The sequence below is a fragment of the Myxine glutinosa genome, chromosome 14 (genome assembly GCF_964187855.1).
Source record: "Myxine glutinosa chromosome 14, kmMyxGlut1.1, whole genome shotgun sequence".
Lineage (NCBI taxonomy): Eukaryota > Metazoa > Chordata > Myxini > Myxiniformes > Myxinidae > Myxine > Myxine glutinosa.
The window spans coordinates 34,266,167-34,281,455 of record NC_136274.1 but is presented as its reverse complement, the minus strand read 5'-3'; the positions used below and the strand labels follow the sequence as shown (position 1 = coordinate 34,281,455).

The 15,289-nt window shown below is 48.9% G+C and overlaps 2 protein-coding genes across 2 annotated transcripts in view; both read right to left on the bottom strand.

Moving 5' to 3' along the window:
* The window catches only part of LOC137439600 (teneurin-3), a 449,998-nt gene that overhangs the window by 87,076 nt on the left and 347,633 nt on the right, over positions 1–15,289 (bottom strand). Inside the window, exon 20 of the mRNA XM_068135512.2 lies at positions 1,193–1,419. Coding sequence (XP_067991613.2) covers positions 1,193–1,419 — 227 coding nt within the window. The remainder of the gene's footprint in view (positions 1–1,192; positions 1,420–15,289) is intronic.
* The window catches only part of LOC137439605 (THAP domain-containing protein 1-like), a 270,238-nt gene that overhangs the window by 133,600 nt on the left and 121,349 nt on the right, over positions 1–15,289 (bottom strand). The window lies entirely within an intron of this gene.

Genomic DNA, 15,289 nt, shown 5'->3' with positions numbered 1-15,289 from the left:
TCAAGGTCAAACTTCCAAAATCATCAATTTACATCTGAAAAAGTGTCACTTTACATCCTATTAACCCGAGCTTTGATCTAGATCGCCAATTTTAATCTCGATGAAATGGACAATTTGATGGATAAATGGCATCCTCTTTTTGGGGAGGGGAGGGGGGGGATTGGGGTGGATTTTGCAAGTACTGTATCGTGCTCTGCATGACGTCTTCTTGTTTGTTTGTTTGTTTGTGAATAAAATATGTCAAAAAGTTGGGAACGGATTCGGACGAAATTTGGCAGAGATGTAGCGTATGCCACAAGGACGAACTTATTAGATTTTGGTGAAGATCCGGATTCGACTACCTGAATTTTTAAAGTGATTCTTCACCATTGGGAGATGGGGCCAAAAAAGATACATAGCAGGATATCTAAAAAAGTTGTGGACGGATTTGGACGAAACTTGGTGGAGAGGTTGGGTGTATGACAAGAACAAGCAGATTTGATTTTGGTTCAGGTCCGGATCCAGATCTGGCCTATCAGTGGGTACAAACTGTAAACTGTTCAGCCTGGCACAAGTATGCTTTCTACCAAGTGCCATTCTAGTTTGCGTGAGCATCCAATCCAGAGAATAACCGACACCAATAGGCATAAAAAATATGAACAGAGGCCAAAGAGGAAAAAGAAAGACGAAATTGGAAGAACGTTAGTATAATGGTTGAACTCTCCGATCTCATTTGCAATGCTTAATGAGTTAATTAGAGTGTTTGGCTGCACCAAGCCCGTAATCTTCGAGGCCTGGATTAAACACCCTTGACTGATCTAGTAGAGAGGGCAATTACGGGGGGTGCCAAGCATGCTCGGGCCAAGCGCCTGGAGGCTAGTAATGACATCATTTCTCAGACTTTCCTACCCGCCACCTCTGGAAATATTTATCAATAGCTGCAACGCCGGCTTAATTAGTAATCAACGTTCAGAGCACCCACAGGGCAAATAACATCTGAATGATAAACACAGGATAGGGAACTTGGGTAGCTGTGAAGCGACCCTGATGTGATTGATGCGTTTGATTGTCAGGAAGACATTGCTAGTTGATGTTTTGGGAGTAATCAGTGAGTGGTGTATTGATTATAGGGTTTAAAATAAGTCAACAAGTTTACTTGGTCAATGTAAGCTGATGCTGCAATCTGGATGTTGAGAACTTTTGACCTGCTCACCACGTGGTCCAGCCAGACGTGCAGATGTGGCACGCCCTCCATCACCACACTGTGCCTCATCGATAGGTAAACATTGTTCTCCTGTACCGGCCACCACCTGGGCATCGCCGCTCTCTTGGGCCGCACGCGCAGGAACCTTGAGCACCTGATGCCGTCCACCGTCCGACACGTACAGATCGCCGGAGCCGGGATCCACGGCCAGGTAGTACCTCTGAGCTGGGATCGTGCTGGGGTTAACGGGAGCAAACAATCACCACCTGTCACAATGGATGCACAGAGTGCTGAGCTTTGAAGAACTGAGTCACAATGAAAGGATCAAATAAGAAGGCCCAAAATTAATGGGTGTGATTCAGTAAAACCTGTGGATGACAAATAAATTGCATTGACGAGTTTCCAGAAATGCTTTGCTGCACAAGTTAAAAAGACGAAAGCTGAAGAATGAGCAATATTAAGAGAAACATTTTATTATAATTGGGAGATGCAGGAAAAGAGAGCCAAGGGAAAGAACGTAGGCCGAGAGGCGACCAAGATGATAGGATGACATTTTGAGCACTTTGGAAAACATACCCATTATAAACGAATAAAAAGCAAAGTTCTTCCAATGAGCTCATTCAAGAAGCTTCACGACATCTCAGACATTTTCACTTCTTTTCTTTTTTCTTTCTTCAACAAACCACTAAATTCTCCGTTATCTCTTTATGTCCCCCTCCCTCACCCCCCTCCCCTCTTCCTCTTCCTCATGACAGCCAAACACCCCTCCCTCCCAATGCTGCTGACAACCAATGATAAATTGACAACCTCAATAAAATATCACGGAAGTTGAGGTCAAAGGGGGAGAATAAGTTTTTGATGGACTGGAAAAGTGCAAGTGCAGGTTGGAAAGCCAATAAAAGAAGTGGGAGCCATTGTTATAAGGGCAGAGAAATCGGTGGATCGGACAAGAGCGGCCACGACCAATCAGCCATGAGAACAACCAACCAACCAAAAATAAACAGAATAACGCACAAGACCAACCAATATACATGAAAAATCTTCGATTTTGCAAATAATAATTAGAAAACATCTCAAAATGGAAAGCCTATCCGTGTACGCTGGGCAAAAAAACAACTAAAATAAAAGTTAAAATTCATTAATCGGTGTTCCCCATATTCTCAAAATAAAGGATTGTTTAAAATTTGATAAAAAAGCTCAAATGGAAAATAAAGAAACAAAATAAGTTATGGCCTGGACTGGACTACAACACCCCCCCCCCCCACCACACACACCCCCCGCCCACCCCCCGCCCCCCCCCCCCCCACACACACACACACATACATAAACAGACATACACACACACACACATATACATACACAGACATATATACACACACACACAGACATATACACACACACACACACATACACACACACACACACACACACACACACACACACACACACACACACACACACACACACACACACACACACACACACATAAACACACAGATACACACACATATACACACACAGATACACACAAAGATACACACACAGATACACGCACATATACACACACACACTAACACACATACACACACAGATACACACACAAACATATAAAAACACACACACACACACACACTGTTACGGATTCGTCACTTCCGTTGTGGTGGTTTTCATCCACTGTAAACATTTTTGATTCCATGTACTATTATTGTTTTCAAAAGGTTTATTGTTTATGAACTGTGTACAAAAGGTGAAAAAGTTAGAGTTAAAAGAAACCGGAAACCGGATCGGGAACCGGACGACGAAGAGGAAGAAGAGAGAGAAGGCGGAGCGAGTGAGTTTGACAAGAAAGCCGAGCTGCTTTGGGGTCTGAGCGAACGTTGACGAATGAGAGTCACGAGTGAACTTTGGGTTTCCCAGGAAAGGGATTCCTGCGACAGAGTTGTTATCGCCGTGACAGATCAACCTGCGTATCAGGTTTTGCGGTCGATTCCGAAGAGAATCGTTTGACTGCCGTAACACCACGAGAACGGGCCGTCGGCCATTTTGACTCGCGCAGGACTTGCGCTTCGCTCAATGTTTCATCTCGCTTCAACCATTTTCACCGCATTCAGACGTTGATCTTGTGTGGGTGTGTGTAACGTGGCTTTTGAGTGGAAAATCTGCGTGTCGCCGATTTGGAGCCGTGAAACGTCCATACCCGAAGGTGTGATTTCCCAGTCGCCTTGAGGGCGCCTTTGCGCAGCTTTGGCAGCAGGACTGTAACTGCCAACCCAACGGGATTCTGATCTCGATTGGACATTGTTCTGACGATCGCTGGAGCGGATCGACTTTGGCTTGAAGCCGGAATCAACTTGGGCTTGAAGCCGGGATTAGAGACATTGGGAATCTTCTTCTTTTCACTCACTTGGAGCACAGTGAGTTATATTGTACGAACATGATGGTACCATCATAGGAAATATATATTGGTTGTACAATTGATTACTATTATTATTGTTGTTGTCATTCTTGTGTGACCTTAATACAATATTTGTTTGTTGGTAACAATTGGTGTGGTTTCACCATTGATTTTTTTTTTCTTTTTTTTCTTGTATACAAGATCGAGGCTCGTGAAAGAGCGAACATTAATCACACAGAAAGACAAACCGACACATAAACCATATAACATCGGGAGCGGTAGACAAGATGGGGAGAGAGGAGGAAGGACACAAACACAACATTATTTTGAGAGCAGGGACCGAGAGACGTGGAGACATCGAGAGATCTGTGAGAGGGAGAGGGCATTGGGGGTGGGGGCATGGGAAGGGGGGGGGGGGTGGGAGAGGTATAAAACATATGGACACTGCCAGGACTTCCAGGAAAGAAGTTGGAATTTCAAACAAGGTGGATCTGGGGTGAATTAGCGGGGGTAGAAAAGATCAAGGTTTTGGATGGGGGAAGATAAGAGATGGTGGTGAACAGCTGTTTTAAAGACCTGGAGGGACGAGTGGGATTGAAGGGAGTGAGGGATTTTGTTCCGGAGGCGGGAGAAAAGAGGAATGAAAGAGTGAAGGTGAGCAGAGAGCCGAGATTTCGGCAGTTTAACCATCAGAGGGTTGCTGGCAGATCTTGTGCGACCTGTAGGAATATTTGGGGGACAGAGCACAGAGAGAGCTGGGGGTGCAAGGCCGGAGAGGAGTCGGTAGAAGACAGAAAGACCACCTACCTGCCTGCGGTGAGTGAGTGAACGGCCCTCAGAGATAGCTTCATCGCGGGAGATTCCAATAATTCTGAAAGCTTTGGTTTCGACAGCGTGAAGCCGAGCTAGGTGTGAGGCAGGAGCACCGGCCCATAGGGGAGAACAGTATTCCATTGAGCTGCGGATGAAAGCCTTGTATGTGGTGAGGAGCTCAGGTGTGCCGAGGAAGGACTTCGCACGACGGAGGATGCCCAGTCGGCGACTGGCTTTGGAGGCCAGCTCGGAAATGTGGTTTTCCCAAGAAAGATCATGGCAGATAGTGAGACCCAAAAGCTTGAGCGACAGAACTTCTTGGAGAGGATTGTTGAGAAAGTAGATGGGAGGGTTGTCCAGTCGATCTTTTCGGAGAGACATAGTAAGAGTGTGAGATTTGTCAGGATTGAAAGACATGTTCCACTTGTTTGACCAGTCTGTGATTTTGTCCAAGTCTTCAGAGAGTGAGGAGGCTTCAGACTGCCGATCTGAGGGCAGAGGAATGGAGTGGCAGAGAGTGGAGTCATCAGCAAAGAGATAGAGAGGATTTTCCAGAGAGTCGGAGAGATCATTGATAAAGACCAGAAAAAGCACAGGGCCCAGAACACTGCCTTGGGGAACTCCAGCCTGAACAGGAAGGGGAGTTGAGAGAAATCCATTCAGGGCCACACGTTGACTACGACCAGAGAGGAAGTCCGCAAGCCATGCATGCAGATTTCCATGGATACCATAGGAGGAGAGTTTGGTGAGCAGAGCTGGGTGCCAGACCGTATCGAAGGCACGTGATATGTCGAGGGAGACAGCTCTGATTTCCTGTTTGGCATTGAGGACCTCCATCCATTGTTGAGACAGCAGAAGCAGCATGTCCAGAGTAGAGTGACCTGGTCTGAAACCAAATTGATGATCAGAGATCAAGCCGTTGGAGAAGAGGAAAGATTTCATATCCGAAGCAATGATGGATTCCATGACTTTGTTGATAATTGGGAGCAGGCTGATTGGTCTGTAGTTGCAAGGATCTGTTTTTGCACCTTTTTGTGTAAAGCGGTAATGTTTGCTGATTTCCAGGATGCTGGCAGATGACCTTGAGCAAAAGAGAGGGTGAAAAGGACAGAGAGAGGATGAGATAGAGCAGCAGAGCAGGATTTTAGGACCCGTGGGCTGATGCCGTCTGGTCCAGTTGCAGAATCAGAGTCGAGGTTAGACAAAAACTCCTCCACCTTGTCAGGAGAGAAGGACACAGAGTCCAGGAGCAGTTGGGTTCGACTGGGAACGGTGGGAACAGAGAGAGATGGGTTTGGGACACAAGATTTTGAGGCAAACACAGAGTTGAGGCATTCGGCTTTGTCACGTGCGATGTCAACTGTGTGGCCATTTGAGGTAAGGGAGGGGATGGAGGGGGAACAAACAGCAGAAACGGATTTGACCAGACGCCACCAGGATTTGGAGGAAGGAGACAGGTTTGAGAGTTCAATCTTGAGTGTGGAGAGATAGTGCTTCCTGGCACTCCTGAGGGTAGACACACACTTGTTCCGAGCTTGGTGGAAGGAACTGAGATTGCCTTCAGTTGGATTTGCCTTGCAAGAGGCAAAGGCAAGTTGTTTCAGGGCAACTGCCTCACCACAAGATTCAGTGTACCATGGACGGGAGGAAGGGTAAGCCAACTGAAGACGAGATGGGATAAATCTGTGCATGAGAGAGAGCAGTTTGCTTTGGAGGAATTCCCAGGAAGAATTGATGTCAGAGGCAGTGGAGATGGGAGACCAAATCCAGACGATTGATGGCTGCTTGAAGACCGTCCCAGTCGGCCTGAGTGAAATGCCAGACTCGTCGACGCTGAGGAGGCTCTCTGAGAATGGCCAGAGAGATGTCCAATTTGACAAGCACATGATCAGAAGAACCGATTGGAGCAGAAGAAGAGCAGCAGACATTAGCAGGGAAGTTTGTCATAACCAAGTCTAGAAGAGAAGATACTCCATTGGCTGAGATCCGGGTCGGGAAATTGACAGATTGTGTCAATCCCAGTGAGTCACAGAAGTCCTTTGCTGAGGTGCCATGACTGGTGAGAGAGGAACCCACACCCAACCAGCTGGCATGATGACAGTTGAAGTCACCACATATGAGGAAGAGAGAGTTGGGATGAGTGGATAGAAGTTGGTCCATGTTGTCAGACAGTGAAATGTAAATGGAGTCATCACTGTTTGGAGGACGGTACAGAACACATATGAACAAAAGGTGGGAGCGCAGAGGAAGCCGTAGCCAGAGGTACTCCTGGGGGTGAGGAGGAGAGAGGGCAGTGCAAGGAGAGTGAGGAAGAGAGTTTTTGATAAAGATAGACACCCCACCACCAGGACGAGGCTCAGGTCTATCATACCGGAGGAGGGAGTAACCAGGAAGAGATATTAAGGAATCAGAGACATTTTGAAGGAGGAAAGTCTCTGTTAAGCAGATCAAGTCTGGATTGTCAGAAGCAACCTGTATGGAGAGATCAGTCAGGTTTGAGCGAAGGCCCCGGATGTTTGAGGTCCATACCGTTAATGAAGAGAGAGCGGGAGCATCGGGTACAGGACAGGGGAGGGGAGGAGTAGGGTAAGATGAAGGATGAGAGGGGGAGGTAGGGAGAGCAGTTGATAGTGTGTCAGAGATTACAGAAGAGTTCCAAGAAAGGGAAGGATGAGGAGGATGAAAGGTTTGATGGTGAAGGGATGAGGCACAGTGAGGGGTTGTTTGAGGGAGGGGCAGAGGAAAGTAGAAGGTTGGGGGGGGGGGGGGAGGTATGAGATAGAAGGGAGACGAAGTGGGGAGGAGGCAGCTTTGAGGAGGAGGGGGGAGGAGGGAGAATTGGAGAGGAATGGTATGGGGGGAGATTTGAATGGGAGGGGTTGGGGTGGAGTTTTGAAGGGGAGGAGTGAGGGGGGAGTTTAGGAGGGGAGGGGCAAGGGGGGAGTTTAGGAGTGGAGGGGCAAGGGGGGAGTTTAGGAGTGTAGGGGCAAGGGGGGGATTTGGAGGGGAGGGGCAAGGGGGGAGTTTAGGAGGGGAAGGGCAAGGAGGGAGTTCAGGAGTGGAGGGGCAATGGGGGGGGGGGGATTTGGAGGGGAGGGGCAAGAGGGGAGTTTCGAAAGTGGATGATTAATGAAAGACGAACATTGATAACAAATTGGGTTTGTTGTGATTTTCAAGTTAGCAATCCGATTCAGAACGATGGAGGAGGGGTGGAATGAATGTGAATTTAGACCATGTAGTGAGGGAGATGTATAAGAGATTGAATTTCTTTTTTTTGACATGGAATGAGATGGAGAGGAATTTGAAAAAAGCCTTTTAAATAGGAAGAAAAACAGCGTGTTGTAATATACCACTGAATAAAACACTGAAGGGGAAAGTTTATACATCTTTAAATAATATTAAAACAGAACCGTAAACAATCTTATATGAACAAAGTACCAACGGGGGGAGAGACGAGAGGGACCACCACGAGTCACGTGGACAGGGCAAAAGGTGGATGGCAAGGAGATAATGGGGGCGGGGCGAACAGCACACCTGGACAGAAAGTACAGGATGAGACAAACAGCACATGTGGAGAAAGGAAAAATAAATGTTTTTGTTTTTTGTTTTTTTGAGGAGGTATCAGGCGCGCAAAATGGCGCCCTCGCGCACGTGGTTGAAGGGTCCCAAACTGGCGGCGCCGCGGAGGGCGAGCCCGCGGTGGCGGCTGGGGACGCTGGGCAAACCGGGTTTGACCTCAGATTATTCTTGACCCAACTGAATGCAAAAATGGATAGGATGGGGGGCGAAATGGGGGCAATGAGGGACGAAGCGAGGGGTACCAATGCCCAAATTGGGAAGATAGACAGCAAATTTGAGGGGTTAGACAAGAAATTTGAGGGGTTAGACAATGGGATAGAAGGGGTGAAACATGGGTTAACGGGGGTGGAAAATAGAATGGGTTCCCAGGAGAATCAGATAGAGGGGGTGAAAAATGGGTTAGAGGGGTTAGAAAACAAGATGGAAAACAAATTGCGGGAAATAGGGGAGCAGTCCGCCCGAGAAATTAAACAAATGAGAGAGCAGATAGAGGAGGTGAAAATCGGGGTAGAAACCAAATTGGATGCTCAGAGGGATGAATTGGGACAGATGAGGGTGGCATCTACAAAAGAGAGGGAGGAGATGAAGGAGGAGATACGACGAGGTGTAAGTGAGGAGGTCTCGGGGGTACGCGAGGAGGTAAAGCGAGGTGAAAAGCATATGGAGAAAGAGGTGAGGAATAATACGGCAAAGTTACAAGGGGGCATAGAGGACCTGACGGAGGAGGTGGAACAGCTGACGGTGGGACAGACGGAGTTAGTGGAGCAGGTACAAAGGAACACTGCGGTACTAGGAGGGTTAAAAGCGACACAAAGAGACATCAAGGACGACTTGATAGCGACGAAGAGGCAATGTCAGATGGTATGTGAGGGACTGACAACGAGGTTGGACGAGGTGACAGAAGTAATGGAGACGAAGGACCGGGAGGTGAGGACGCACATAGAGACGGTCAAGGTAGCCTTAGAGGACGAGATTGAGGAGACGCACCGGGAGATAAAAGAGGTGAAGCAAAAGTTAAAGGAGGTGGAAGAGGGGGTGAGTGAAATTAAGAAGAGACGGACAGAAACTAAGAGAGAAATACAGGAGGAGGTGATGGAATATGTACAAGGTCGGTGCTCAAATCGTGATGATGTGCTCGCTAACCAAATAAAGAGTTTGCAGGTGGCGAAGGAGGTGCAGAGACGAGGTGCCAAGGTGAGTGGCGATATACGAGGAAATGTATATGATGTGAGGAGAGCTTCAGTCGGCTTGGGGGTTGATTTGGATCCGGGTGTTCGTGAGAGGCCGTTGGTGAAGTGTGCGCCAGGTCCGGTGTGCGAAAGAGGAGGTGTGCGAGAATGTCCGACTCTGGGGTGTGTGAGGAAAAAGTGCGCGCCGAGGAGTGAGTGTGCTGTCGAGAGTGAGTCGGTCGTAGCGCGTGTGCGAGGGAGCACATGGAAGCGCGTAGTGAGGAGTGTTACAGAGGATGTAACGAGAGAGTGTACACCTGTGGTGAGTGTTACGGAGGGAGTAACGAGAGAGTGTGCGCAAGAGGATGCGTGAGAAAGGGGTGTAACGGACGGGTGCATGGGGAAAGAGTGCGCTGTCAAGAGTAAGGGAGAATGCACGCCTGTGGTGAGTGTTACAGAGGATGTAACGGGAGAGTGTGCACAAGAGGGGGCGCGAGAAAGGTGTGTAACGGACGGGTGCATGAGGAAAGAGTGCACTGTCAAAAGTAAGGGTGAGTGCGCGACCGAGTGTGGAGGTGAGAGTAGTAAGAGTGACACGGAGCGTGAGTTGGTTGTGGCAGGTGAGAGAGGATGTACACCTGGAATGGAAGGATGCACACCTGGAATGGTAGAGCGTGTGTGGGAATGCACACTTGAGTTAGTAGTGAGGCACGTGGTTGGGTGTGCAAGTGAGAGCACACCTGTGGTTGTCACAGAGGAGGTGACCGAGGAGGGGGCGTGAAGAGGTGTGTTGGTGAGGTGTGCGAATGACGAGTGTGTGCAAAGGTGTGCGGTGGTCAGGTGTGTGACCAAGTCTGTGAGCGAAAGAACGAGTGCAATGACGAAGTATGCGGGGTGTACGGGCGGCGTTGGAGCACCGAGCTCGGTGAGGGTGAAAGGGGTAGTGTATGCGTGTGAGCATGCAGGTGAAGCATCGACGGTAACCGGGTTAGCGGTTAGAGCGACTTATAGCCGAATCGGGCCCTGGGTGCGCGCCGGGCAGCTTCGCGTGCCGCGAGGACCAGCGGGGATCCAAACCACGGCGGTTTCGAAAGAATCGCCGTACGCGATCCACGCCGGGCCGCGCTTTGAACGGCCGCGTCCGTGCTCCACTAGGCGGAGCGGGCAGCCCGATAGGAAGGGTCGTCATGGCGACCCCTTTTTGTTGAGGCGTTCCGGCAGGTCGAGATCGGGCCATTGGACGGCTCTGTGCCGAGATGGTGCGTGGGATCTTGGCCCGGGTAAGCCCCCGTCCCTGCACCGAATGCGGGACGTATCCAGCCGCCGGCACCAAGCAACCCGCATTCATTGCTCGGCCGTGCGAAGCCGGGCTGTAGAAGTGAATTGGCGCACCGAGAGGCACTAGTGAGTAGACTGTGATGATGAGGATAGTGTTTTGGCCCCGAAATTAGAAAAACAAAATTTGATGATTGGCAGTAATGATTGGCAGATGATGGGTAGTGATTGGCAAATTTTTGATTGGTTGAATTTGGACGAGCAAAATTTATAGTGGGAGATACCCGATGTGATGGGATGGCAACTCTGCCATCTCTCACAGCGGGGGCAAAGGAGCACTAGATTTATGGGGTTTATGGCAGTGAAAACTAGCCCGGGAGGGTTAGGATATAATGTGTAGGGATCCAGAGAAGATGACAATAGGTAACGTTAAGATTAGGTAGTGACAATGATACCGGTAGTGGGGACGCAGGTAGATTAGTGTGGATGATAATGACGTGGTATGTGCTTAGTTTAAAGGGAAGACGGGGAGCACTAAGTTACCAGGGGAGTAGTTAGATGAGATGATGCTGTGTGTGTGAGGATCGGAAGTTTATTGAGCAGGGTATGAGTAAATGATTGTGAGTGTGAATTGTGGTGTGATTGCACAGGTGTGCAACTGGACAGGTGTATGGAGCAGTGTTTGAGTGAGTGATGGTGATGAGTATTGTGCTGACCAAATGGTCCAGGAAGGAAGGAGGGTGCAGGTGGCACCAGGTGTGATTGCACAGGTGTGCAACAACAGGTGTATGGAGAATGGTTGTGTGAAATACATGGAGTGTGGAATACATGGAGTGTGGAATACATGGAGTATTGGAATGGATGGTCGTGGAGTGAGTATGGTGGAAACTATGGAGTGGAGTGGATGGTGCGAAGGTGTGAATGGGGGAAGGATGGACCCCCATCATGAATACCCGGGGAGGGTAGTGTAAGTGTTAGGTAGAGGGTATAGGTAAATTGTGGTTGGATATTGGCATCTGTGGTGCGGGTGAAAGAATGGTATTTGGATGGGTGCATTAGTGTTGTGGAAATGGCTGGGCGTGTAGCCTGTTAGTGTGTGTAGTTGGTTTGGGCACTCCACCACTGTGAGGATGTCGGCCAGGTGAGGCCGCAGGTGGGCTCTGGGTGCCGGTAGAGTTGTTGTGGATGGGGCCCGAGGATCCGGAGGACGGACCCGGGTAGCCCAGTGCCAGAGGGCACCGAGGGGTGACAGAGCCAGGAGGGGCCTTCCCCAGTTAGATAGGTTAGGTAAGGAGCAGGTAAGCTCGGGTGGCAACTACAGTGGTGGAGGTGTGCAGGTGGGTAGACCTGCTCAGAGAGCGACACGTCTCAGCCCAGAAATTGTGCAAGGGCACAGGGAGATGAATCGGGGGAGTGAGACCCCAAATTGAGAAGCACCACAGTTTGGTCAATGGGAATTGGTTTTTAAAACCACATAGAGTAAGATTGCCAGTGGATTGGCAGGGAAAGACCCCGGGTAGTGTAAAGTGTGTTAATGTCATTTAGAAAGTAGTTCGGATAAAAATCTCCTCGCACCATCTGCATCCACTCACCTGAGATGACGTACCTCCACACCATGCCAGGTTGTTTTTATTATTTTAATTGATGCAAATGTTTGGAATGTGAGACGCATCATGACGTGGGTGTGACATTGTGCTTTGTGGTTCCATCTCTCCCTACTTATGAGGATTGATGATGAATTGGGTGATGGCAAATTTTGGATAGAGGGATTGTGGAGACGAATTTGGTATAGGGGGAAGACGTGACAGTAGTGACGAATTTGTAAATGTGTAGATTGTTGTACATATGGGGTAAGGGCAAGGGTAGTGTAGGTGACAGGGGGGGTGACGTACGGTAGGGACGAGCTTTCTCACTTCGCTCTCCGTACGCACTTCGCCTTGCATTGCCTTATTGATGTGTACCCTTGTGACCTTACCCCTCGCTCATCTGTCTCTCCCCCCCTTTGTCTCCCACATGAGGACCTGTGCGCCACTGGGCGCCGAGGGGAGCGTGCGTGAGTCCGCCATTGTGCGCCCGGAACTCCCAGAACCAGCTGTCTGCATCGATGCACCACATTATGGACCACATGTCTGTGGCCGAGCACCACTTATGGACCCCATGGGTTGGGGCATGGCCCCTCTGCTGGAACCGGCCATGAAGGCCCGAAATCTTGCTGGCGGACCTTGATCACAGGGCACCGATGCCCCACAGGTGAACCACACTAGTCGGCCCTGTGGGCCATAAATAAAATAAATAAAAATGGACACGTTGGGTGCATTTTAATAGTGCAAATAGGCCGCCAGCAAAGGAAGATGACAACACCAGGAAAATAATAATAGCCAGCAGAGGGAGCCGAAGAGCAAGAGACCACCTGCAGGGTTAGGGGTTGTCGATTTATTTTATTCATGAACAATGATGACTGTGCACCGATTGGTGCTTGAGGGTGTTTTGGTGCGTTTTGGGTGCTTTCATGGTGCGTCGATGCAGAGCAGACTGTCTCCCCCCCAGAAAGAACAATCACAGGTCCTGGGTTAGTTTTGTAAATAAAAGCAGAGTCAGTGTAAATAATGCTCCCCACCGTCAGTGTATAGTTTGAAGACCATTCCGCAATTCGGTTAGCTGTGGGCGTGAGTCTGTTAGGCAGGGTGCAATGGAGCAGCGGGACATATTTATTTATGTTTTAAAACTGTCGCACTCAGGGTCAGGTTAAAAGTAGAGGGAACTACACCTACGTGTCACACTAAGTTGAAGTTATAGGCCCGGGACGTGCCTAAGAGGAGGAGGGTGCAGTGTTGTGGATATGAGGATTGTATTTTTTTTATTGTGTGTTTATTAATATTGCTTGATTCTGGACCCTCCTGCCTCCAGTGTTGTGTAAAGGTCAAAGGGCGTCCCATAATTAGTCGATAAAGCATACACGTCAGCCAATCATAGATTTCTCCCTGGTTGATAGTTATATCTTTATTATGTGTATTAGGGTAAGGCCTTGTTCTCCATTAAGATGACACTCCATTGCACCAAGTGAAATAGAGTAGATTCCTTTCACACCCCCCTTTCATCATTGCCAAGCCTCGATTGCCAATTACATCCCCTCCAAAACCACCATTGAACATGTGCTCGGGTCGGGCAAGACGGGCGTACCCGCCCGTTGTCATCAAGGGCGGAGCCAGAGGGTCACGCGACCAACCAGGGCCGAGGTGAGCACACCGAGGGGCGTGTCCTGAAGGCCGGCGGCTTGATCGCCGGAGGCGCTATAAAAGCGCGCGCGCAAGGTACTGCGTAAGGAGATCATCCAGAGAGATCATCCAGAGGAGATCATCCAGAGAGATCATCCAAAGGAGATCATCCAGAGGAGATCATCCAGAGAGATCATCCAGAGAAGATCATCCAGAGAGAACATTGAAAAAGATCATCCAAAAAGATCATCCAGAGAGATCATCCAGAGAGATCATCCAAAAAGATCATCCAGAGAGATCATCCAGAGAGATCATCCAAAAAGCTCATCCAGAGAGATCATCCGGTGAGACCGTCCAGGGAAGCACAAAGCCTGCTATTCGTCGCCTTGCTCGCCAAAGTTGGACCAAGCAAGAGAGTTGGGCAAGAAGCAAGCACGTTGTTCAGTTGTGTGGTTGGACCAGACGAGTCCTGGCAAAGCACGCGACGTCCCCAGAGCAGCCGCAGCCACAGCAGCAACGACAGCAGCGTGGGGCCTTGACGGCAGTTCCGGAGCAGGGCAGCGAAGGAACGGCGGCTGCCACACGCGCCGATCGTGCTGCAGCATCATTGGACCTTCCTTTCCCTCCAGCCATCCACCTGCTGCCTTTCCATCCTTCTTGTGTACGTGAGTTTGTTTTGTTTGTTCTGTCCTTGGGTTAATTAAGTTTGTATAAGCTAGGTTGCACTGTGTCTAAAATCTTCTGTAAATTATTTTCTTATCTTTCCTTCTTCCTTGGTTATTTTGAGCCTGTAAATAGTAAATAAATTAGATTCGTATTTCCAACCTTTTTGTCTTCTTCTTCTTCACATCCGTGTAGCCTTAGTCTTTTCCCTATTGAATATCTGTGGCGCCATCCGGCCAACGTTCAGGAATTGGGTTAGTCGGGGTAACTGTTAGGGCCGCGGGGCCTCCGCTCGGCAAAACCAACATCTTATCCGCGGTCCGTAACAATACATACACATTGCAGTGAAAATATACCAAAGTTGAACCCGGGAGTGATGCTCGCTTAAACCACTGAGGGGCGTCTATAAGACCTGGGACATCCGCGACGCTGAGCCACTCCTGCGACATTTACTATGACATATAGTCTTGTAGTCTTGAATGGTACGTACCCGCACATATATGCTAGACTCGCTTGCTTTGACTATTATTATCGGTCCTTTCTATATGATGCCAAGATCCTGATATCTATTGCATGATTGTATTTTTACAGGATGATGCCAAAGATCTAATTGTGATTAAACCTACCGATGGGACAAAGTTGTGGACCTGATTGATTTCCACGACACACACATACATACACACACACAGATACACACAAATATACACACAAATATACACACAAAGATACACACACACACACACACACACAGAGATACACACACACACACACACACACACACACACACACACACACACACACACACACACACACATACAAATACACACACAAATATATTTGTGTGTGTTTCACACAGACACACACACACACACAGACAAACACACACACACAAACACACACACAAACACACGGACACCACCCTAGTTTGGAGGTAATGTGTTGGCATAATTGATGTGCATGACACCAGTGTCACATCATATCTAGGGTTAGTGGGCTG